Source organism: Ranitomeya imitator, chromosome 1 (assembly GCF_032444005.1).
Source record: "Ranitomeya imitator isolate aRanImi1 chromosome 1, aRanImi1.pri, whole genome shotgun sequence".
NCBI lineage: Eukaryota > Metazoa > Chordata > Amphibia > Anura > Dendrobatidae > Ranitomeya > Ranitomeya imitator.
In genome coordinates, this window is record NC_091282.1 from 492,083,344 (window position 1) to 492,109,727 (window position 26,384).

The following is a 26,384-nucleotide window of genomic DNA, read 5'->3' on the forward strand; positions in this document are numbered from 1 at the left end:
TCACCTGTGGGAAGGTATACCATCTAGCTGCCATAACATCACTTCAGCAGACCCCTTAAAGCAGCGTCGGTCACCCTGACCGAATACCACAGGTGGCGTCACAAACATAAACTTTATCCCTTTAAAGACCTTTCCCTTTTATATGGACGTCCCAGGGCCACGGACCGGGTCAGCCACCGTGACATCCCCCTGTGAACCGAAGAACCCAGTACCGAGGACCCCACGGCCCTTAGGGGGCGATCCAACTACTTTGTCCCTTGTCCTAACTTCTGAACAAGTCCCGATTCAATGAAATTAGCCGCAGATCCGCAGTCAATAAAGGCAAATGTGAACAGAAACTGATTTTGAAAAAGAAGTTCAGCATTCAACAACAGTTTATCGGAGGAGTAAAAGGGTACCTGTAAGTCTGAGTGACCTCCTCGACAATCACCCTGACGGCTTTTCCTGATGGCTTGTTTGCTGCAGGTCGTGCCAAGCAATCATTAAAAAATGTCCGGCTCAGCCACAATAGAGACAAAATCCAAGTTCCTGACGGCGTCTCCTCTCATTAATACTTGAGCTGGCAGCACCAACCTCCATAGGTTCCACCTCTGTTGAACGAACCGGGCCAGTTGGACAAAATTGAACTTCTTGTTGAGCTTTGTGTCTCTCCCGCATCCTCTGATCCATGCGGATAGCCTGAGTCATGGCCTCCACCAAACAACCAGGTGGAGCATGTAGCCCTATTCAAATCGTGGCCATTGAAAGAACACTGTTGCTCAAAAATCTGGTTCAGTTAGTTATGGTGGAGTTCACACTCAAGGTGGGGTCTCTTCATTCAGAATTAATCCCCTGATATGTTTTGGACAATTTACCTGCTGAAATTGTGTTGGGTATTGGTTGCGCATGCATAATCCGATTAAATACTGGAATTGGAATGATATGGTCAAATGGGGTCCTTGTTGTATTGAAAAATGTCTTAAACCTGTGCATGTTTGCTCCGTTAGTCTGGAGGGTCTTCCGAAATACCTGAAAGACTTCGGAGATGTTTTTTCAGAAAAAGAATCTGAGATCTTACCTCCTCATCATCCCTATGACGCTCGCTTGTATAACTTGTCTGGCCCTGAGTGGTCAGCCATGAAAGTTTATATTAACGAAAGTTTACGAAAAGGTCATATTCGTCCTTCCTCATCGTCGGTAGCTGCCGGGTTCTTTTTTGTTAAAAAGAAACGTGGAGGTCTCTGTCCCTGCCTTGATTTCCGAGAATTAAACAAAATAACGTTTAAATATACTTATCCACTTCCACTTATTCTCGATCTATATAATCAGCTTTCCTGGGCCAAATGGTTTTCCAAACTAGATCTCAGAGGGGCATAAAATCTGATACAGATTTGTGAGGGTGCTGAGTGGAAGACAGCATTTTTAACATCTGAAATTTTATGAAAATTTTCTCTGATTATATTGGCAGATTTATTGTGGTTTATTTAGATGATATTCTAATTTTCTCACCTGACCTAGATTCACATTATAAACAGGTTCGTTTGGTTCTGCAAAGGTTGAGCGATAACTATTTGTTCGCTAAAATTTCTGTTCAAGAAATATCATTCTTGGCTTTCATTGTGTCAGCTTCCAGGTTTAAAATTAATCCTGGGAAAGTTCAGGCCATCATTGATTGGGTTCAACCCAGCAACCTCAAGGCTCAGTAGCACTTTTTAGGGTTTGCAAATTATTGCAGAAAATGTATTAGAGGATTTTCTCAGATCGTCAAGCCTCTTACAGACATCACTCGTAAAGGGGCAGAGCTAAAGATTTGGTCGTCAGAAGAGGTTTGGGCTTTTGAAAATTTAAAGAAATGTTTTATGTCTGCTCCTGTTCTTGTGCAACCAGACCTCCAGAGGCCGTTGATTGCTGTATTGTCTCAAGGTCCTGAGACTTTAACTAACCTGCGATCATGTGCCTTCTTTTCTAAAAAAAATTCTCCTGCTGAAAGAAATTATGATGTGGGTAATCAGGAGTTACTTGCTGTCAAGTTATCTTTTGAAGAATGGAGGCATTTTTTGGAAGGAACAGTTCATTCAGTCACTGTGGTGACAGATCACAAAAATCTAGCTTATATTGAATCTGTCAAGCAGTTGACACCTAGACAGGCCCGATGGTCTTTATTTTTTTGACGATTTAATTTTTCTATTACGTTCAGACCAGGGTCTAAGAACGTGAGGGTGGATGCCTTATCTCGTAGTCTTGATTCTGTGTCTCCTCCAGAACGTCCTTCCTCCATTCTTCCTCAGGGTATTGTTGTGGCCATGGTTTCCTCTGAGCTGGAAGCTGAAATTCGTACTGCTCAGTCCTTGGCTCCTTCCAACACCTCTGAATGCAAGCTGTTTGTCCCTGTGTATCTCAGATTAAGTCTTTTGCAAGAATTCCATAATTCTGTGTTGAGTGGTCATCCAGGAGTCACAGCCAACCAGAAGGCAATTGCCAGACTCTTTTGGTGGAATGCTATATATAAGGATATTAGAGATTTTGTGTCAGCTTGAGAAACTTGTGCGCGCCCCAAAGTACAGTATTGCTGGCCGGCCGGGGAATTGGCTCCTTTGCCTATTCCAGAAAGACCATGGACTCATTTGTCCATGAATTTAATTTCACATTTACCACTGTCTGGGGGGATGACTGCTATTTGGGTGGTAGTCGATCGCTTCTGCAAACAAGCTCACTTCGTCCCATTAGCTGGGTTACCCAATGCTGAAACTCTCTCCAAACTGTTTATTATTCATGTGGTACGATTGCAAGGGATTCCTCTAAATATTATATCGGATAGGGGCTTCTGCTTTCTGCAGAAATTTGGGGATTGATTTGTTCTTTTCCTCTGCTTATCACCCTGAAACTAATGGTCAGACAGAGTGGACGAATCAGTCTTTGGAGCTAATTTTAAGATGTTTTGTCACTGATCAGCAGGAGATTTGGTCATCATTTCTTCCTCTGGCTGAGTTTGCTTTTAACTTTCGGGTTAACCAGTCCACGGGAACCTCACCATTTTTCTGTAATTACAGGTTTCATCCTCATTTTGGTGAGTTCTCAAAGATAAGATCTGGGTGTCCTGGGGTGGATGTCACCATTCAAGAGCTGGGAGATGTCTGGAGGGAGGTTAAAAAGATCATTGAGGTGGTACAGTATTGGCAGAAGCAGAAGGCCGATAGGAGGTGCTCGTCAGGGGCCGCCTTCAAAGTGGGAGATAAGTTATGGTTATCCTCTAAGAATATAAGATGCCCTCTCTGAAGTTGGGTCCTAGATTCATTGGTCCATATGAAATTCTGGATGTGATCAATCCAGTTGCCTTTCGATTAAAACTCACTAGGTCTTTCCATATTCATAATGTGTTTCACAAGTCATTGTTAAAGAAGTTTTTTCCTCCTGCTCTGTCTTCCTCGCCCCCGCCTCCTCCGGTGTCTATTGAGGGAAGCTTGGAATATGAAGTACAAAGGATCATTGATTCCTGAATGGTTTGGAATTCCCTTCAATATCTGGTACATTGGAAGGGGTATCGACCTGAGAAGCGGTCCTGGGTCCCAGCTCATTCTGTAAGGGCTGATCGGTTGGTCTGGGCCTAATATCAGAGGTTTCCTGGGAAACCTGGGGGTCCGGTCGCCCCGCTTGAAGAGGATGTACTGTCACAATCTCCATTCTGTTCCTGTCTGCTATGTTAATTTGTGTAGAGGCTGTCAGTCTGTTTTGGTTGTGCTGGGTCTGTGCTGCAATCATCTGTGTTCAGTTTCCTTGATTAGTCCTCTACTTAAGCATGCTAGCTCCTCCATCTAATGTCAATCGTACACTTGCTGCTGTCTGTGTAAGACTGATCCCACTGTGCTCTGTGCCTGATCCAGCCTGACTTTATTCCCTTTCTGAATTTAGACTCTTTGCTTGTGACCTGACTTCTCTTGTGCTTGCTCCCTGTAAACTGTCTTGTCTTTCTGGTTTTCCTGACCTCAGCTTGTGAATTGGATTTTGTCTCTGACTTCCCCTTGTTGTGCTGCGCCATTTCCTGGACTTGACCTTAGATTGTTTGACCTTCCTTTACTTATTCAGTAAGTAGTGTATATTTCTCTAGTCACCTTCCATGACAGCAGCATCAGAGGATGTCTCCTTACCCTAATGGGGGACAGGAAACACAAAAAGGTTAAATACCCCTCCCCTTCCTGCAACCACCAGTGTTTTTCCTGTCCCCTATGGGGCATAAAGAGGTTTCTGGATGGTGCTGTCATGGCAGGGCGATCTGGAGCACCCAGGCTTACTTACTTATTGCTGGGCAGCTGAGGTCGGGGGCTCCGCTCTCCTCCTCCATGTGCTGCTCCCGTCTCCATGATCTCCATGCAAATTGGGACCTTTTCCCGCCCCTCCTGTGCCTCCTCGGGGGGGTAAAGCGGGACAGTGATGTGCAGCCCGGGGTCCTCTTTTAGGTCCCCAGCGTCCTCCTCTCCACATGTTGGCAGTAACCGAATGCCACATGTACCGCAAGTGACGTTATACCGAACTTTCGGTTCACTTCCTGGTGCGTTCCACGATGGAAAGCATGCGCTCCCAGCTTGTGTTGGATTAGCTCCGGAGCTGCTGGCATGTTGTGGCATTCCCTTCGGGGTTCCCCCCTGATGACCTGGGGGAGGAGGAGCACAAGCATGGAATGCTGGGACCTCGGTTACTTAATCCTGGTCGGGCGATGCCTCCAGGTAAGGCCCATTGTCTGTGTCCCTCTGTGACTTCTGATGGACTGGCCATGGATGGAGACAAACCCTCTATTTCTGCTTCTGCAGAGCCCAGAGTCCACCCTCCTACTGTAAGTAGTCGATGAAGGTCCCTTGCTATCGGGGTTATGTCCTCATGGGAGACTTAGTCCACCTTTTTCTCTCTCTTTAGGGAGACAGGTTCCCTACCCCTAAGAAGGATAAAGTGCCCAGCCGCAAGTGTGTTGTATGTGCTACCAAGCTTTCCTCAGCATTTAAGAAGCTTTGCCAGCCCTGCACTGATGATGTGTTGCGTGCCGAACAGCCCTCCCTGTTGGACAGTATCAAATCCATCATCAAACAAGAAGTTTGCTGGGAAAGGTCAGAGAGGCCCAGCGCCTGCGCACTGCAGTACTTTGCTCTGCCCTCAACAGGGCAGACAAAGTACGCCTGCGCAGGAGCTGAGACAAGAAGAGGACGTGATCGTATGAAGATGGGAGGCGCCGGACCTGGACCGCGACAACCATCGGACCGGACCGCAGCAGGACCGCCCCTGGGTGAGAATAATATAACCTGTTTTTCTTATCGTTCAGGATTCATCGGGGGCTTATCTACAGCATTACAGAATGCTGTAGATAAGCCCCTGATGCCGGTGGCCTTAGTTTATAGGCCATTTTTGGGGTGACAGATTCCCTTTAATTTTTGCCAGAGCTGTATGTGCAGATGTGTAAGGAATTGGCTAAATGACCGGAAACAAAGAGTTGTCATAAATGGTACGTTCTATAAATGAGATATAGTCAGTAGTGGTGTACTACAGGGATCTGTGCTAGGACCAATTATTTTTAACCTCTTTATTAACGACCTTGTGCATGGGATTGAGAGTAAAGTGTCAGTCTTTTGTTGACTGCTGACGACACCAAACTACGTAGGATATTAAAAACTGACCTTGACATTACAATATTGAAAATCGATCTGAATAAGATGACTGAATGGACAAACACTTGGCAAATGAGATATAATGTAGATTAATGTAAAGTAATGCACCTAGGACGGAGTAATCCTATTGCTGCATATACATTAAATGAGAGTATACTCGGGACTACAGAACAGGTGAAGGGCTTGGGTATTCTCGTTACAAGTAAGCTGTGCAGCTGTACACAAAGTCAAGCAGCAGCTGCAAAAGCAAACGATTTTAAGATGAATAAAAAGATATATAAAATCCCTCGATCCCAACATATTATTACCCCTTTATGATCACTGGTGAGGACACATCTAGAATATCGGATCCAGTTTTGGGTTCCACATTTTATAAAGGATATTCAGAAGTTAGAGTCAGTTCAGCGACAGGCAACTAGATTATTACAAGGGATGGAAGGCCTCACGTATGAGGAGAGGTTGGAAAAGTTGGGCTTGTTTAGCTTAGGCTTCTTTCACACTTCTGTCAGTACGGGGCCGTCGCTAAGCGTCGGCGCGACGTACCGACGGACGTTGTGAAAATTCAGCACAACGTGGGCAGCGGATGCAGTTTTTCAATGCATCTGCTGCCCATTCTAAAGTCCTGGGGAGGAGGGGGCGAAGTTCTGGCCGCGCATGCGCGGTAGGAAATGCAGGACCCGACGAACGAAAAAAACATTCCCTTGAACATTTTTCGTGACGACGGTCCGCCAAAACACGACGCATTGGGTGCATGATGGACCCGACATATGGCCATACGTCGCGATCCATCGGAAATACAAGTCTATGGGAAAAAAACGCATCCTGCGAGCACATTTGCAGGATGCGTTTTTTTCCCAAAATGACCCATTGCGGCGGAGGCCAAACGACGCAAGTGTGAAAGAAGCATTAGAAAAAAGACGCCTCAGAGGGGATCTCATTTACATGTATTTATATGTGTGACCAGTAAAAAACACTGGAACATGACTTGTTCCTTCCAAGGACCGTGCTAAGGACTAGGGGGCACTCATTACGGATGGAAGAAAGACGATTCCAACAGCTAAACCGGAAAGGGTTCTTTACAGTTACAGCAGTCAGACTGTGGAATGCCCTACCGCAGGAGGTAGTAATGGCAGACACTATAACAGCTTTTAAAAAATGGCTGGATGATTTCCTTGATACACATAACATTGCGGGTTATAGCTAGATTAGTGACAAAATGTACAGTTGGTGGAGAAAGGTTGATCTTTTATGGACCTACGTGTTTATTCAACCTACGTAACTATGTAAGTATGAAATTAGAAAGGTCAACTGCAGATACCTGCCAGATGACCAACAGATCATCAATATAGAGGTACAAACATTGTACCTGGGTGGTGGCGAGCGCACTGTCCCCGAAAACCTCCCTCTCCCAGTACCCAAAAAAGAGGTTAGTGTAAGACGGTACACACGCCGCGCTCAATCTTTAAAGGTCAAAAAATTATGAGTCAAAATAAAATCAAGCAATTCCAAAATGAAGGACTGTAATTACATATCCAGACTACTTGTACCCATGTAGAATTCAACTGCCCTTAGTCTATGTTCATGTGAAATGTAGGTATTTAAAGACTCGACGTCCGCCGTGACCAGCATCATGTCTTGTTCCAATGTAAGGTCATCCAGTCTCCGAAGAACATCAGTAGTGTCTCTGACGTAGGAGGGTAGCGTCTCAAGCAAAGAGTGTAAATAATGTTCTATGAACTTACAAATTGGGTCCCATAGCCCTTAAAGGGAACCTGTCACCCCGTTTTTTCAGTAGGAGATAAAAATACCGTTAAATAGGGCATGAGCTGTGCTTTACAATAGGGTATTTTTTGTCCCCTGATTCCCTACCTATGCTGCCGAAATACCTTACAAAAGTGGCATTTTTCGCCTGTCAATCAGGCTGGTCAGGTTGGATGGACATGGTCACAGCGCTGTTTCTCCCACACATCTTGCTTATGTTCCCGTTGGTGGCGTAGTGCTTCTCGCATGCGCAAGTGCCGAATGCACTGCGCAGCTGTAGAAAAAGAGAGCGCTCGCCGCTATTCAGCGGTTTCTCGGTGGGCGCGGCCATCTTCCTGAGGCCGCGCGTGCACAGATGGAGTCTCCTGCTTCCCGGGGCTTCAGGAAAATTGCCGCGGGATGCCGCGCGTGCGCAGATGGACTTCGCGGCGGCCATTTTCCTGAAGCCAAGTTCGAATCTCGGCTTCATGAAAATGGCCGCCGCGATGTCCATCTGTGCACGCGCGGCATCCCGCGGCCATTTTCCTGAAGCCCCGGGAAGCAGGAGACTCCATCTGCGCACACGCGGCCTCAGGAAGATGGCCGCGCCCACCGAGAAACCGCTGAATAGCGGCGAGCGCGCTCTTTTTCTACAGCTGCGCAGTGCATTCGGCACTTGCGCATGCGAGAAGCACTACGCCACCAACGGGAACATAAGCAAGATGTGTGGGAGAAACAGCGCTGTGACCACGCCCATCCGACCTGACCAGCCTGATTGACAGGCGAAAAAGGCCACTTTTGTAAGGTATTTCGGCAGCATAGGTAGGGAATCAGGGGACAAAAAATACCCTATTGTAAAGCACAGCTCAGGCCCTATTTAACGGTATTTTTATCTCCTACTGAAAAAACGGGGTGACAGGTTCCCTTTAAACACCAGAGACAATAGAATGCCCAAGGGGAGCCACTGGTTCATTATGTATCTTTGGTAAAAGATAAAGAGTTGGTATGACTGGAAATTGGATAAGAAGACCCTCAAAAACTTTTTTAGTAATCACTCCCCGAGAAAGTACCCCATCAAGGATTTGGAATAGTGCCATCTGGAAGCCAGAAATAGGATTATTTGTAAGGGACGAGTAGGCCTCCCTGTCCCTTAGCTGTTTTAAGGCCTTCCGCTTGTGCATCCTAACAGGCCATACCACAACATTCTCCCCTTGTCTGCAGGTTTAAAGACAATATATTTGAGAGATCTCAATTTATACAGTGCTTTCCTCTGAGCCCCAGTTATATTGTCATGTGTCCTACCCGTAGGGATTGTTTTAAACTCTTCCATGACTAATTTGCAAAATATTACAACTTGGGGACACAGAGAAAGATGGGGGAATGTGTTGGATTTGGGAAGGATAGACATAGGAAATTAGCCGTGAGTGCCAGATTTGGTGCATCCGATGGATGCACCATTTCTGGGGTGGCTGAGAGCTGATGTTTTTAGTCTGGAAGGGGTCCAATATCCATGGCCCCTGCCTGGGCTATTAATATCAGCCTGCAGCTGTCTGCCTAGCCTTTGCTGGCTATTAAATATAGGCGTACCCTATGTCCTTTTTGGGGGGAGGGGCCCTCATTTTAATAACCAATAAAGGATAAGTATACAGCTGTGAGTTGATATTAATAATCTGGGAAGCTCCATGGGTATTATGCCCTTCCCAGTCCATAAACATCTGCCTCCAGCTGTCTGCTTTCCCTTTGTTTGTTAATAAAATGTCGGGGGATCCCACAACATTTTCAGAAAATAATTTAGTAAGAAATAAAATACATGTACAGTAAGCTAAACAAGCACTGTACTAATTATATATGTGGCTGACATCTTAATATCTATATATTTTAAGGATATATATCTACTCTATATCTATTCTATTTTGTCGGTCCCGCTGTGATTTTACTGTACGAGGCAGATAAATTGCTGGCTTTTGAAAGGACATCGGTGTGTAAAAATCGTAGGCATTTGTACAGTATGGTCCGAGGGCCGTACTATTTTTTTTTCTTACACCCACTGATTTGCATTGGTGAGTCTGGTCCGAGATATGAGGACAATCACAGCATACTGTGATTTTTTTCTCAGTCCAATTTCAGCTGAGAGAAAAAAATTGCAGATGAGATGTAACTCAAAAATTAACATTGGTCAGAGTGCAATTTAATTTTTTAACGGATTGCACTTGTCCGTTTTCCTCACAAATGAATATGAGCCCTAAGAGTGATTTTCCTCCAAGACAGCAGTGAGGCACACAGTGTGCATCGCAGTTATAGACTTACAACCACGGGAACGTAGAATTATCGACGAAAAACATTAGCAGCAACAGTGTAAGTGGCAGAAGCAACTTCTGTGAGTCGTTAGACACATTTTTTTAGACCAGCCCATCCGTAAGCAGAATAGAGTACAAGTCTGACACATTGTGAACTATTGGAGAGGATGGTGCAGGAGCATCTCAAGCTCAATATCATTGCCATCAGGGGGGCTTGGACCCTTTTGCATTTTGGTTTTCAAAGATGGTTTTGTCATGCCTGGCAGTCAGCGTTCTCTCAGAACGTGTCTTTAGTGCTCCTGGTGGTGTCTTAAGCGCATCTGGCGTTCCCCTGAAAGTTTAGACCACCTAACTTTCATCAAGATGAACAAGTCATGGTTCTCCAATGAATTTTGCACCCCAGTCACAGATTTGGCAGACTAGGTGATGGTGTAGTTTTTAGTGTGTTTCATTGATCTTGCGTTATTGCAGTTTTTGCCACTTTTGTCGTGGCTTCTGTGCCTGCTGCTGCTACCGCTGCTGATGTTACAAACAATTTCTTGAAATGTGGAGACTCCAAGTTGAGTCTCCATCTGGTGAACTGCCTGTGGTGGAAGGTGTGTCAGAGCCCCATTATACTATAGCTACCCTGGGGAAATTGATGCCACAATAGTGGAGTGCGGCAATAATTTTTTGAAATGTGGAGACTCCAAGTTGTGGGTTGCCTGTAGCAGTAGGTCTCCCAGATTGGCAGGCCTGCACTTACTTTTAGTCAACTACATGTGTTATTATCTTTAAATGTTTCTCACAATAGTAGTCTACGAAGCTGATATTTGTGCTACCCGAGAGTGGCTGAGCAAAATAGGAGTTTGAACTGGTGCATTAGGTTTGAGGGCTCCCAGCAAAGCAGGCTTACACCGGTCCCTCACCCACCTCATCTTAATTTAAACTTAAATTCAAAATGATAAATTCTGGTCCAGACCCTGATACATCATGCATGGTGCATGGTTTGATGCTGCTGTGTGATTATCAAATTTCTACTGTGGATGAATCGATCATCAGTCAACTACCTGTGTTACTATCCTTACATTTTTCTACCAATAGTAGTCTATGAATCTGATGTTTGTGGCACCTAAATGTGGCTGAGCAGAAAACAGTTTGAACTGTTGCATGAAGTATCCGGGCTCTAGTCAAGGAAAAGTGATGCTACTTTAGTGGTCTGTGGCAATATTTTTTTTAAATGTGGAAATTCCAAGTTGGGTCTCCATCTGATGGGTTGCCTGTAGTGGAAGGGATGTCAGAGCCAAATTATATTATTTCTACTCTATGGAAATTGATATCACTTTAGTGGTGTGTGGCAATAATTTTTTGAAATGTGGAGACTCCAAGTTTAGTCTACTTCATGTGTGCTGCCTGTAGCTGTAGGGCTCCCAGACCGGCAGGCCTGCACTTACTTTCAGTCAGCTACCTGTGTTACTATACTTAATGTTTCTAACAATCGTAGTCTACGAAGCTGATATTTGTGCCACCTGAGTGTGGTTGAGCAAAAAAGCAGTTTGAGCTGTTGCATGAGGTATCAGGGCCCCCAGCACAGCAGGCTTACACCAGTCCCTCACCCACCTCGTCTTATTTTAGAGTTAAATTCAAATCTGTAAATGCTGGCCCAGACCCCGATACCTCATGCATGGCCCATGGTTGACTGCTGCTGTGCCATTATCAAGTTTCTACTGTGGGTCAATTGATGCCACTTTTCCTGGTGGCTGCCCCTAATTTTTGGAAATGTTTGGACTCCAAGTTGGGTGTCCTTCATGTGTGTTGTCTGATCTTGGCAGGTCTCTCAGAGCACGAGGCCTACACTTGTCACGTATCCACCTGTTACTGATTAATGTTTAAGCTAGAAATGCTGGTCCAAGCGAAAGATGTGATGAACCATAGTTAATTTATGTTTTAAAGGGAGAGGAGCAATAACTTTTTCACACAGGGCCCTGTAGGTTTGGATTTTTTCCCCCTTAATAATAAAGAGCATCATTTATAAACTGCATTTTGTGTTTACTTGTGTTATCTTTGTCTAATATTTAAATTTGTTTGGTGATCTGAAACATTTAAGTGTGACAGATATGCCAAAGAATAGGAAATCAGAAACAGGGCAAACACTTTTTCACACAACCGTATGTGGCATTGTTGTGTTCATAAAAGACCAATCTACCAAAATCTAAAATTAATTAACTCAATCAGTAAACGCCTTATTGAAACAAAAGAATGTCAGAACTGTGTTTTTTCAGTCCCCATAACTCTTGGACAAAGGGCAATAAAAAACTATTAACCCCTTTACCCCCAAGGGTGGTTTGCATGTTAATGACCGGCCAATTTTTACAATTCTGACCACTGTCCCTTTATGAGGTTATAACTCTGGAACGCTTCAACGGATCCTGGTGATTTTGACACTGTTTTCTCGTGACATATTGTACTTCATGTTAGTGGTAAAATTTCCTTGACATTACTTGAATTTATTTGTGGAAAAAATTAAAATTTATAAAATTTTGCAATTTTTCAAATTTGAATTTTCATGCCCTTATTTTTTTTTTTGTTCTGTTTTTCAGTACATTGAAGAGGACATGGTAAAATGAATGGTAAAATGAATGGTACCATTCAAAACTACAACTCCAGCAAAAAGCAATCCCTTATATCAGCTGTATACAAATAGAAGTTATTGCTCTTGAAAGAAGGGAAGAAAAAAAACAAAAGCGCAAGTTAGAAAAAAAACATTTTGGGAAAGGGTTAAAATAAAAAAAAACCTCCTGAATCGGTGCTGTTCCAGCAATATTGGTGCTCTTGTGACATCAGTCAATTAGTGGAGCAGCTGCAGCGTTTAATAAATACTTTGAGAATTAACTCTTATTACTTTTGTGCTTCATTAAAAGCATAAAGACAATAAAGCACAAAACTAAAGACAAAGCGGAACAGAGTTTTAAAGCTTGATATTAAAATGTGAACAAAAAAGGGGGACTCTCTTTCACATTATGCTGTCTCTTTAAGCCTAATAAATACAAACCCAGGAAGGAATACCAATGCATCTTATCTTGGTTCGCACATATTCTAAATTCTTATCAGAGACTGTACATTCTTTCCTGATGAATGGAAATGGCAAAGTATTGGTTAGCCATCTGTATAAATAGAACATATAGTCTGTTAGTTTTCAGTGTTACTGCAGGAAAACAAGTTCCCTTTATCCAGTTAATAAAATAGTGTATCCATATCAGGGACAGACACTGACAGCTTGGGGCCCTGTGCAAGAAATGCTTGTGCTCCTTTTTTATGGTGACCAAGCTACAGATATACACTTTTTCCCCTCTGTCAATTCTCATTATTACACATAACTTAATTTATGGACATCTATGGTTTGATTTCTTTGCCTGTGTTGATTAGATGGGTTGTTATCAACATCTAATTTCTTGTCATAAATTTCATGTCAATAGCACCTTTAGAAATACTGTATATTTACTTGGAAAATTAGTGAAATGTTCAATACCTATTTCACCTAATGTTTATATATTACATAGTCTCCTTTCATTATGTATCATATTTTTGCAGACTATAAGATGCACTGGACCATAAGACTCACCCTGTAAGGTTCTCGGTCTCTTTGTTATATCTGCTGTGATTTTCTGTTATTGTAACCTGGTTTTTCCGTCGGCCATTTTGCTTTGTCCTGCTGCAGCTACTTTGCCCTGAGTCAGTATGGAGTTTCTAGCTTCTATGTTTCCGCCCTGTTCTCTGCCTATTGCCTTTATAAGCAGCCTCAGCTGTTCAATCAGTGCTTCTGAATCATGTCTGCAGTCAGCCTGTTATCTGCTCCTGGAAGCCTTGGAATCTCCATCTACTACTGAGGATCTCTGGGACACTTGTAGACACTGGAACTCTGCAGCATGCTAATCTACATTTGCAAGGGAAGTAACAGAGAGAGACTTGGAACCAGTTTGTGCGTTATTTTGAACTTAATGTTTACTCTGACCTGCCTTGTCACCTGCCTGTCTACCTGCAATTGTGTGAAGCCTTTTTCCCTGTGACATACTTGTATGCAGTAATACAAGCAAGTTATAACTGAACCTCTGTCTCCTGTGTCTTCCTCGTACCCAAGCAAAAAAAAAAGTTTTAATAAAATGGAGGGCCGTCCTGTAATCTGACTTTACAGTATCTTACCATGTGGGGCTGCAGCAGTGGTTCAGGGTAACAAGAGGTAGGGTTCCTGCTCAGAAAGCCGGTGGCGGCAGTGGTTGTCCTGGTCATGCAAGGTAACAGATCCCTTGGCTTCAGTAAAATGTCTGCCATGAGGCAGGAGTAGAATCTCCACCCTGCGCATTGATTTCCTGGCAGTGGTCCTCAGGAAAATGACACCTTAGCCGAGATCTCAATCTGTGCATGCGCCACCAGAGGTGGCCATTTTCTGGCAGACCACCACCGGGAAATAAATGCACAGGGTGGGGACTCTGCCTCATGGCCGACATTTTATTAAAGCCCATGGATCCATAGCTTTGCAGCCAAGGGCCTGCAGCATTGCCCTACTTCTGCCTCTGCCGGCTTCCTGCAGCAGGGACCCTGCCTTCTGTGACCCTGATCCACCGCCGCTGCCCCATCACGGTAAGCTACATTTGGACAATAAGATGCTCCCAGATTTGGGGGGAAAAAGTGCCCTTCCTTGTTATGTATAGCACTGGTCCTTATGCATTAAACTATCTTGTTACTTTTGTTATTTATAGTGCTTTCTTTCTTTATTTCATAGCGTTACCTCTTGTTAGATAATTAAATGATTGATGATGTAACATGGTAAACATTCTTTTTTAGTTTATATCTAACAAGAGAGGACTATGTAAGAATGACAGACCGCTGAGAATAACAAAAATTATAATTTTTTATAATTTGTTATGTAAGGGACGGTGCTGTACATAAGATAATACTATGGAATAATGGACGGCGCTGTACATAACAATAGAGGACGCTATATAATAAGGGACCAACCCATACGTAACTAAAGAGAATGCCACATAGTAAAGGCTAGTGTTATATATGATAAATGAAGAAAACTATGTAATTAAGGAAGGTGCTATATATAGGTGCTTCTCCCAAAATTAGAATATCATCAAAAAGTTAATTTATTTCAGTTCTCCAATACAAAAGTTAAACTCATATAGTATATAAAGTCATTACAAACAGAGTGATCTATTTCAAGTGTTTATTTCTGTTAATGTTGATGATTATGGCTTACAGCCAATAAAAACCTAAAAATCAATATCTCAGTAAATTAGCTGTCTCCTCCCACCAAGTCTGCTCCCTTTTGCGCACGCTCCGCTCTCCCTGAGCTAACTACTCCCCCTGCTGCTGAGTTCAAAGGTTGGTTCGGTTGCTTAAGCTTTCCCCCGGACAACAGAGGAGACAGCCCTGACAGTTCCAGACCCGGTGCAAGAATGGCACCGCCAGCCCGCTCCCTCTGCTTACAAAGTAACCATAGAAACATCTGACTAAAAGATCTAAAAATACTGAAGCAGCAAACTTTGTGAAAACCAAAATATGTGTCAATCTGAAAACTTTTGGCCACCACTGTACAAGTTCAGAGAAGTCTGGCAAGAAGTGATTGTCATGAAAAATTACAGCCAAAAAGCAATACCTTTGACATGCAAACTGTAAAGTCTGCCTGAGGACACAGGCTCAAAAGGGCTGCCTTGGACAGACTTGGCACAAGCCACTCTATTTGGCAGACTCCAGAGAAATCCCAATACCCTCATAGATCGTAAGATTGGTATCTGAGTTATGTGTTATTCTGTAATGTCTATTGTCTGTACAAGTCCCCTCTAAAATGTAAAGTGCTGCAGAATATATTGGCGCTATAGAAATAACATTTATAATAATTATTATTTTAACCCCTGCACAGTGATCTGGGTTTACAATAGGACACAGTGTAGTGCTACCATGGAAGGGCTGCCATCCAGAGGTAGGAATTGTTGCCAAGCAGGGTCAGGGCTGAAATGTCATGTCAAAGAGAAAATTAGGATCTGTAAGAATGGTAAAAAGCAAACCAGGGTCAAAACAAGAATATACTAAATCAAACAGGAGCAGAAGATGCACACATATCCAAGGAAACACTAAGCTATATCTGGCAACTTCTAGCAGTAAGCTGGAAGCATTAGCAGGGGGTGGTGCTCTCCACTTGGCTTGGGCAGGGAGCTGATAATTTCAGCTGGAAACACACTCCCTACTGCCAGACTGGAAGGCACTACAGGTCCCAGCCATTCTAACCTTAGTGGCTGGACAGAGCCCGCAGTCCAGAGCTTCTGGTTCTGACATCTCTTCTATCACTAGTGCAGTCTACACAGTGAATAGGACGGAGCCTGACAACAGAAGCAGAAATCGCAGGAGCAAATTCTGGTGCCAATGTGACAGAAACAAGGCCAAGCGACTCAACAGTGCACAAAAACACAGGAACTGGGGTATAGAAAAATGTCAGCAGGTACCCTGGATTGAAGAGTCAAATGTGACATATTTGGCTGTAACAGAAGGCAGTTTGTTCAATGAAGGGCTGGAGAGCAGTATAATAATGAGTGTTTGCAGGCAACAATGAGCATGGTGGAGGCTCATGGCAAGTTTGGGGCTGCAAATGGAGTTGGGCTTTGGTCAAGATTAATGGTGTCCTCAATGCTGAAAAATGCAGACAGATACTTACCCATAAGTAAATTAATAAAATATTGGTGGTAGTGGATCACCTGGTACCTTCAATGGGGCATGTGTCATCAGGCCTTGGGGGTGGCATCTATGCAGTGTAGCCTGCGTTCACTCTGAGGGGGTCCCCTCACAGCTACCAGGCGATCCACTACCACCAATATTTTATTGATTTAGTTTCCTATTGCCTTATATGAAGTACCAGCTCATTTCCAGCATATCTTTACTACAGTTCAAGCTTACAAATTGAGAAAAACTCGGTCTTGGGTCGGACTGTTACGAAATCGCTTGGAAAAGATTTTCTTAGTTTTTTGTCATTTATCACTGTGGTGAACTTGTGTGCAAAGTAATAAACATACATAATTGGAAATAACCCCTACTATTGTGGCGGTATACTATATGCTACTATCTTTACTACTATCCTATAAGGTTAAATGAAGAGACAGAAGTTCTTTCAAAACCTGTGTACAAGTGTACCTAAAAGAATTGATGCTTTGTTGTTGCCTTGAAGGTAAATTGTGGTCACACCAAATATTGATTTGATTTAGATTTCTCTTTTGCTCAGACTCCATTTTAATTAAAAGTTTTTCTTTTAGGGGAATAGATAATTCTGTTGTTTCTGCTCCATCCAACATCTGTGGCCCTATTTGTATTGTTGACCCTGCAAAGTTTCCTCAAACAGAAAATAAACTCACTTCTTTGAACATTAGTACAAAAAGAGGGGGAGGAAAGTAGGAGGAAGCTGAACATTGAAGGGCGTCTCTTCCTCCACCCAGTCACTGGCAGTACAGTGTAGCTTTGCAGAGACTCTTGCACGTTACTCTTAGGAGGATACATCTCTGAAATCTTGCTTTTACATTGCAAAGCAATGGAGGCGGTGAGTCCTATTCCTAGGATGTGAAGTGAATGCACTGCTAAAGAAATCCCATTTGCACTCTGCTTAACTTGAAAGTGAGATCTCAGGGGACAGAGCACCTCTTCACAAGAAGCTATGAAGAACACTTGGCATCCTGTCAATAGGTAGGTCTCTATAACGTTCACTTTGTTGCAGCTGTAAATAATGGAAAGTGTTATTATTACTAGTTTCTCATTTAGAAATGTCTTTCTATCCAATGTGGCCTAGATTAACGGATCTTGAAAACAAGAAATAGCTGCGGCTCACAGGCACTTTGCCAAAATTGTTTGGAAAGCAATGCTCGGGATCACTTCCTAGAAGAGGCGTTCTCCTTATACATGTGAACATAATGGAATATGTTTTATCCGATCATCTTTGTAACCTAAGCATGCAAAACTACAAAGATTATCGTGTAATGCATTACTTCCCAGTACAGTTTTCACAGAGGACAAAATATCACCCCTCCCTATTATACTCCCACAACTATCCCTATACATTAGATTGTTGCTGCTGCTTTCTTCTGGAGAAGCCCTCAGCAAGTTCCTAAGATCAGCATGGTGCTTCATGAACATTAGTCCAGCTTCACCTATGAGAATATTTAGCATATTTTGGAATATGTCTCTAATTGCACTATGCCTTCATGTACGAAAGATCCAGGGACAAAAAAACTGCTTACTTTCACCAGGATTAAGTCAGCAAGTGGTTAAAACAGAAATATTACAGGCAGCAGTGAGTAAATGGCTTTTACCTGTTCAATGTTGTGCTCATATCAAGGACACTTCATGATCGGAAATGTCACAACACTATTGCCAAATGACTTTAATGGTAACTACGGTGGGATAGGAAGACGTTCCCAGTAGCACATGCCAATGCCGTACAGTAGTTGTGTGGCACATGCCAATGCCTTACAGCAGTTGTGAGTTTTGGGCCAGAAGTATTTCTTGACATGAATAAAGGAGAATGAAAATCACAATAATTTATTGAATCCATAATTGTTGTTTTCTGTCTTTGCGAACCCAGGATGAAGACTTATCTTTCTGTCTATTACCTGATACAATTCTGTGGCCATTCCTGGATTTTCACCAATTTGACAGCCAGGCTTCTTTTCTTTGGAAAAGGTATTAATTCTCTACACGTGTTCCCTGAGCGTTGCATAACACATACTGTAACTCCTAACAAGGGGCTGGCAATAAAAAACGATGATTGCTCGATAATGTATCTAGGATTGCACGCAACATTCATATTTGGAAAAATACACAATGTATTCAAATTAGTCAAAAGTTGCGCTGTAGAAATTGAATCAATCACATCAATAATGCATGAGTTAAACTATCTTATTGCCAGGTATATATATATTTTTTTAGCAGTATAGTATATGCTGTGATTTATCATGCATATACCTGGTATAAAGAGGGTGAAACATAAGCATGGGTGTGCCATGTCCGACCATCACAGTCAATGGCCCAACAGTGCCTCAATATGTCCCATTTGTACTTTTACAAATGCACACGCTCAGCCAAAGCCAGACCCAGACCATAATGTCTTTTCTATTTTAGGAACAGACAGGTGGAATTAGGCCAAGTTTCACACCTTCAGTATTCGGTCAGTTTTTTACCTCAGTATTTGTAAGCCAAAACCAGGAGTGGGTGATAAATGCAGAAGTGGTGCATATGTTTCTATTATACTTTTCCTCTAATTGTTACACTCCTGTTTTTAGCTACAAATACTGATGTAAAATACTGACCAAATACTGAAGGTGAGAACGGGACCTTAATGTGCAAAACGTAGGACCCCTGTGCTTCCATTTGTTTCAGTCAGTCTGTGTTGCACAGACATGTTGGTTGTATCCATTTTTTCACATTTTCACGGATACAGCACATACCCATTATAATGCTATTCACATGCCATGTTTTTTCACTGGCCGTGTTTCCTTGCAAAACACACAGAGACTTGTCTGTTTTTCCCAGGTATCATGATTGAAAAGGGCCAGTACAAGTCTATGGGTGCATGAAAAACACATTCAGCACATGGATGGCATCAGTGAACCATCAGTGTGTCATCCGTATTTAACACTGCAAAATATCGAAGACTTGTAATTTATTTATTTATCCAGCTGTGAAAAACACTACTGGTAAAGATTGAGACACATACTGCACTCTCTCCAAAGAACTGATTAAACCATTTCATTCAAGTGTTTGAACACGGACATGTGAATGACACCTTATACAAAGGATCGGGTTTGCACAATAATGCTGTTCCTAAAGCAGAAAAGGCAAATGAAATATCCTAACACAGATATGCAAAAGTAACTACAGATTTACAGTAGTAAATATGTCCCAAACATCAGAATATGATTTTACACTCAAACATTTCTAACCACACGTATCCTCACACCACAATACACAATTACACATACCCACATATTTATACAATTCCAGGTTGGACTGCACCACCTCTAGCACACAAAACTCACAAAAGTCCACATACAATATCACCCTTATATAAGGCATGGTGTAAATGTATTTGTTTATTTTACTCAGTTACTTACCAAGAAACTAAAACATTTTTTAAATGAAATTAGCTAAATTAGAATAAATGCTTTGCTATCTACAGCACTCGCATGAATAGAGCGGAGGTGCATCATTCTTGTGATTGGTGGGGGTCCCGGTGATTGAAAAGTTATTCCCTTTCTGATGGATAGAAAATAACTTACAAATTTGGCACAATCCCTTTTATAGGTGTAACGTGAAGTGGGACAGTAGTTATGGGCGAGATACTTATATCATACACCCCGGCATGTTACACGAAAGAGGAGGTCCTGGCTGGGTGTGTAGATTTGTGCTGTAGGGTTGTAGTTATGGGCGAGGTACTCATATCATACACCCCGGCATGTTACATGAAGAGGAGGTCCTGGCTGGGTGTGTAGATTTGTGCTGTAGGGCGGTAGTTATGGGCGAGGTACTCTGATCATACACCCCGGCATGTTACATGAAGAGGAGGTCCTGGCTGGGTGTGTAGATTTGTGCTGTAGGGCGGTAGTTATGGGCGAGGTAGTCATATCATACGCCCCGGCATGTTACATGAAGAGGAGGTCCTGGCTGGGTGTATAGATTTGTGCTGTAGGGCGGTAGTTATGGGCGAGGTACTCATATCATACGCCCCGGCATGTTACATGAAAGAGGAGGTCCTGGCTGGGTGTATAGATTTGTGCTGTAGGGCGGTAGTTATGGGCGAGGTACTCATATCATACGCCCCGGCATGTTACATGAAGAGGAGGTCCTGGCTGGGTGTGTAGATTTGTGCGGTAGGGCGGTAGTTATGGGCGAGGTACTCATATCATACGTCCCGGCATGTTACATGAAAGAGGAGGTCCTGGCTGGGTGTGTAGATTTGTGCTGTAGGGCGGTAGTTATGGGCGAGGTACTCATATCATACGCCCCGGCATGTTACATGAAAGAGGAGGTCCTGGCTGGGTGTGTAGATTTGTGCTGTAGGGCGGTAGTTATGGGCGAGGATGCTGGTTTGCCAGGACCTGATGTTTTACAGCTCAATAAGGGAGACCATCAGTCAAAAATAAACTTTTTACTGAACAGGAACTTGGTAGGGAGTATACTGTATACAGAAGATAGTGGGTGCACAACCTTATGAATGTTTCCTTCACAACCCTGAGCGTTTTCCACAGTTTCAATTCCTTCCTCTTTACTTGTCCTCTGTATTCACTTTTCTCACTTGGCCATCCGTCTGCTAACAATACATCATAACTTTGCTTAGGTATATAGGTAAAAGGCCTACTAGTTGGAGGTCTGAGGGTGCAGGCCTTAGGGCCTAGAGCGTACATGCTACAGGTTTACAGATCATCACATTCCAGAGAATTCCAGCAAACTCACTTTTCCAGCATCGGGATGGTTTTAAATACCACATGCCTATGTTATTTATTACATTGCTTATATAGCGCGATTAATTCCACAGCGCTTTACAGACATTATCATCGCTGTCCCCACTGGAGCTCACAATCTAACTTCCCTATCAGTATGTCTTTGGGGTGTGGTGGAAATTGGAGTACCCAGAGGAAACCCACACAAATACGGGGAGAACATTGCGGATGTTAATAAAGTTTTATGATTTTTATAACACCAATTAGCTAAAGCTGTGGTCGCATAATGCATGTGCGGTGTGTGTTTATTGCGATTTTCCAAAAAGGCTAGAAAAACATGGCCTTTTTGCTGTGTGAACACAGTGTAAAAAAGGTAAACTTGCATTTTTATTGTGTTTTTGAGTGCATTCTTTACAGTGAAGTTTTAGTGTCGAGTTTTAAATATAACTGCTTTTGTTTTGAATAATTCTTGTTTAGTTTTGTTAAAACTTTAATCATGATAGTTATGTGCACAACACATGCTTTTTAACTGCACTTTCGCTACAGAATCGCAAAAAAAAGTACGGTATGTGCATTTTTATCTGCAGATTTTCAGCATTTCATTTGTCAGAAAATCTGCAAATAAAGCATAAATTTCATTACCACAAGAGAATGAAATGGTGCAGATTTCTAAGAAGCACCGCAAGTCAGTTTACTCTGCATAAAAAAACCACAGTGGGCATGTGATTTACGTAAATCTCATCCACTTTCCTGGAACTGTAATATGCTTCATTATTTGGGCATGGAAATGTGCAGCCGAAAAAATGCATCATGTCAGTTTCCGCAGCGTACAAAAACAGCACAGTGTGCATTAGATTTACACAAATCACATCAACTGTGCTGGAACTGTAATATTCTGCATTTTCTACCCATGAAAATACACAGCTGAAAAACGCACCAAATACTCATTGTGGGAACAGCCGTAGAGTCATTCAGACACGCTGTTCATCTTTAGAGGTTTGTCGTCTTGCAGCTATAAACTTTGCTCTTCTTAGGGAGCTTTCACACTGCACTTTTCTGCATGTTCTTTGGTCCCATCGTGGCTTGCGTCCAACACCCCCTGCAAAACAGGAGTTGGACATATGCGCAGATGGGGTCATAGACTCATAGACTATAATGCTGCCGGCAGAGCCAACATGCTCTCTGTCATTCATTGTTTTTGGCTGTATACGCCTACTGGAGGTGGACACTCATAGTAGATTTCATCCATGTGTCCGCCTCCAGTGGATGTATACGCCCAAAAATAATGCATGATAGAGAGCACACGTTCGCTTTGCCGACCCTATTATAGGTCTATGGCCCCATTGGCGCATACGTCCGAATCTCATTTTGCAGAATGGGGGGTTCGGACGCAAGCCCCGACGAGACCCTTGTTCAGAAAAGCGCAATGTGAAAGCGCCTGATCACTTCTATTCTAAAATCTACTGTGAACAGATTCTTTTGCAGATACGTTCTATACAATTGGACTAGTAATGCAAGCCTGCCAGCTACTCTCCGTCCTGGAGCTCCTCCATATTCTAATGGATTTAGAGCAACAATCATTTCTGCCAAAATTTTCTCAGGTAGACATTTAACTGTTTAATACCTTTGTATTTGTCTTGCTGATGGGCCATGTATCGGCAGAATTACTCCCCCCATACCACCTCTAAATTGCACAAATAGAGCACTCATAGCCCGCACCAGACGTACAAGAACATCAAAGTTCATATATCTTCAATTCTTCATTCACACTTTTTTTTTTTACACAATTGGTGAGCTCTCTATAGAAGCTGAAAAGCCAAGTGTTCAACACCAATTAGTAAGTTGGAGCTCCCATGCCTCAATGAAGAATCTGTAACAGATTCCCTCCTCTACTACGTGCCGTTTTTCAACCATTCGTATCTCTGTGTGGTAGAGAGGTTCCCTAAACCACAAAGACCTGGGTGCAACTCTGTACCCGAGTGCTGAATGTTGCTAAAAAGGATAGGAAGTAGTTTTTCCAACACATTTTTCACATGGCGGATATGACCCTTACAAGCTGTTTTCAATTTCATATTTTCTCGTGCAGTTGAGCCTTTTCCTAGCTCTGTGAACTCCGGCCTATGGCAATTGTGTATTCATGCTCTGCTCTCCTTCATAGGTAACCGAAAGACTAATCATCTTGTTTCTGGTAATCAGCAGTCAAGAAGAGGTGCAGAGTAAATGCATAGTGTGTTTTCTCTTCTTCCTCTGGAATCTGTGGGATGTTATCAGGTAATAAGATTTATCTCCTGATGATGGAACATATTTTCGTGCTGCAACAGATTTTCCTGCTAATCGTCCTCTAACCTCTACGTTGCACTATTTCTGGCTGTAAAGTGAGTTAATTGAGAATCCAAGTGAGCTCCTTTTGACGGGAAAGTTTATATCTCTAATCTTCCTTCTTCGGAGCACTTCTCTGCTGCTTTAAGACCACAAAGGTCAACTCAACTTTCATGTGTTTTTATATATGTTATATGTAAGAGGTTGTTTTTTTTCAATTAAGCTGAAATCACACCTCCCCTTTTTTTCTCGTCCGCTAACACGGTTCATTTTTCATCAGCGTGCTGGATGTGATTTTGATCCATTTTGTGTCTGTGTGTCCGTTTTTATCTTCCATGCGTCATCAGTTTTCATCATATGCAAAAAAAAAATAACGAACATTTCCTGAACTTATTAATGAAAGTAAGAGGTACAGTCATAGCATTCTTCAGCCTTGTTTTGTCCTCTTAGAAACCAATGAACAACTATCACTTTGTTAGGATACATTATCAATAACAGCCATAGAGGATGATTCAAAGTTGGTAGCCAACATCATTCCATATTCCAGGTTCATATTGCGTTGGTGCAGTCCGTTCAACGCATGCGTTAAACGGACTGCACCAACGCTAGTGCCATTTAAAGATCGCGCTATGAGATCGCGATAGCGCAGATGCTCCACCTACGCTAGCGGTGACGGACCCAGAAATGCTGCAGACCGCATCCGAGGGTCCGTCACAGAATGACGGCACATCGCTAATGCATGCTGATTATGACATGCGTTAGCGATGAACTACATAATGGCAGTCAATGGGTGTGCCAACGCATCCGTTGCATGGCGTTAGTGCCGCTGTGTAACGGATGCCGTCAGCACATTGCCATTGACGCAATGTGAACCCTTATGCAGCCATTTTTACTTTTTATCCAGAACTAACACATTTATACTAGATCTGGTGGATAAATGCTGGGAAGTGAGGGTCTTGCCACCACACATCATCAGAAAAGGGTCCTATGACCTGAAGCCAAGGGGATCAGATTGTGCATGTACACGTTTTTCTCCATTGACCATAACAGTGCGAGACGTACTAACACATTGCCAGCTCTGTTGGGTTTCTCCTCCTACGTGCATCCACTGTTGTCCATCTTCTTTTGCAAAACATGGGTGATTGAACTCCAATTTCACCGCTGAGACATTTTTCCTTTGGTTGAAAAACCATCTAAGCTCATTAACACATGAATACCAAGTACAGCTATTCCTAGAACATCAATAAATAGATCTGACAACATTTTACATGACTGATTGTATTGATCTTCATTTCAGATATCCATACCTGTTGTTATCGGCAGTAGGAATAGACTACCCAGCTCTAACATGGCTCTACCATACATTATGGATTCCATTTCATCCTTTATCACTGCTAGCTGAAGGTATGGCACACTAAGAAATCATATGCTGCAATTATTATACAAAATAGGTGAGTTTTCATAAAAACACATAGGTTTAGATTACTGTAAGTGCCTGGCATACACAAAGGATGTTATCCTTAGAATATAGTTGCATGCCGTCACGTGCCCGATATTTATGAAGGCATTATGGTCACTTCTTAGCATATGGGCTGGGTAGGCTGTAGTGCGTACTGCCAGGGCAGAGCCAGAGTGACTGGCATGGTCTACTCTTTTCCTCTGCTGTAACGTACTATAGCCAGGTCAAAGTTGACTTTTCCTGAGGCCTACAAGGTCTCTCCCTTCTTGCAGCTTTTCTAATGCACAGAGTTGTCAAGTACAGTATGTATTAAATGGGAGGTTGCTATTTTCCAGATAGAACTACCATGTGGCTATTGTTACTGCCATGGTTTTGTATAACAGTAGTAATGACAGCCATAAAAAGCACCCACCCATTATGGAAACCTGTCTTCCCAATTTGCCTAAACCAGGGGCATGGCGCTATAGTGTATGTCAATGCATTAGTAAACATGCTCCTGATTAAATTAGTAGCAGCATAATGCTGAAAACTGGCTTACAAAATAGCAGAACGCTGCCACTTCCAATTAAAGGGAACCTGTCACCTGAATTTGGCGGGACTGGTTTTGGGTCATATGGGCGGAGTTTTCGGGTGTTTGATTCACCCTTTCCTTACCCGCTGGCTGCATGCTGGCCGCAATATTGGATTGAAGTTCATTCTCTGTCCTCCATAGTACACGCCTGCACAAGGCAAGATTGCTTTGCGCAGGCGTGTACTATGGAGGACACAGAATGAACTTCAATCCAATATTGCAGCCAGCATGCAGCCAGCGGGTAAGGAAAGGGTGATTCAAACACCCGAAAACTCCGCCCATATGACCCAAAACCAGTCCCGCCAAATTCAGGTGACAGAGTCCCTTTAAGCCATGGTCTCCCCTCTGCAGGACCATCTACTTGACTGGAACAATAACTACAAGCCCCTAACTTGCATTGACTATAGAGAAATCTATTACCAAGCTATATTTTATCTACATGCTTAGTTTTACGGCTGATCATTGTACTTTCTGACTGACATGGGCTGTCCTCCTCAGTGAGCCCCTGAAACTTAGTACAATACCACCATTTCCAGCACTAGGTCTGTCATTCCTTCTCCCCTTTTCTATAAAATGCCTTTGTACTTGCCTTTTCGCACCATGCTTCCTTGTTGCTAGCCTTTTTTCCTTCAGTCCCACAACGAAGAACCGAGGTTCCTCTTCGTCAGTTGATTCCTCTACTGGCAAACTCCTGACCTAAACATTGGTAAGGTGATTGGGGCCAGCAGGACTCCCTCCCCCTACATGGCTTAGGGCACAGATGCGGAGCTAAATTTTTATTGCTCACAGGCAATTAAATAGTGGCTGGCAGGGCAACTTATTTAGAAGCAACCCAGCAGCAGTTTGGCTGCTAACACCACATCCCGTCTCAGGCAGTGGGGCCAGTGAGGTATGACCGGCATGAAACCT

General features: G+C 43.0%; 1 protein-coding gene across 2 annotated transcripts in view; it reads left to right on the forward strand.

The window, feature by feature from the left end:
* Positions 1-17,135: 17,135 nt before the first annotated feature.
* HACD4 (3-hydroxyacyl-CoA dehydratase 4) overlaps positions 17,136-26,384 on the forward strand; it is a 53,097-nt gene continuing 43,848 nt past the window's right edge. Inside the window, exons 1-5 of one of the 2 annotated variants that reach the window (XM_069765995.1) lie at positions 17,136-17,377; positions 18,273-18,370; positions 22,600-22,727; positions 23,285-23,397; positions 24,743-24,849. In XM_069765995.1, the coding sequence (XP_069622096.1) occupies positions 17,349-17,377; positions 18,273-18,370; positions 22,600-22,727; positions 23,285-23,397; positions 24,743-24,849 (475 nt within the window). In that variant the 5' untranslated portion in view covers positions 17,136-17,348. The remainder of the gene's footprint in view (positions 17,378-18,272; positions 18,371-22,599; positions 22,728-23,284; positions 23,398-24,742; positions 24,850-26,384) is intronic. The other variant, XM_069766005.1, reaches the window with a different exon arrangement.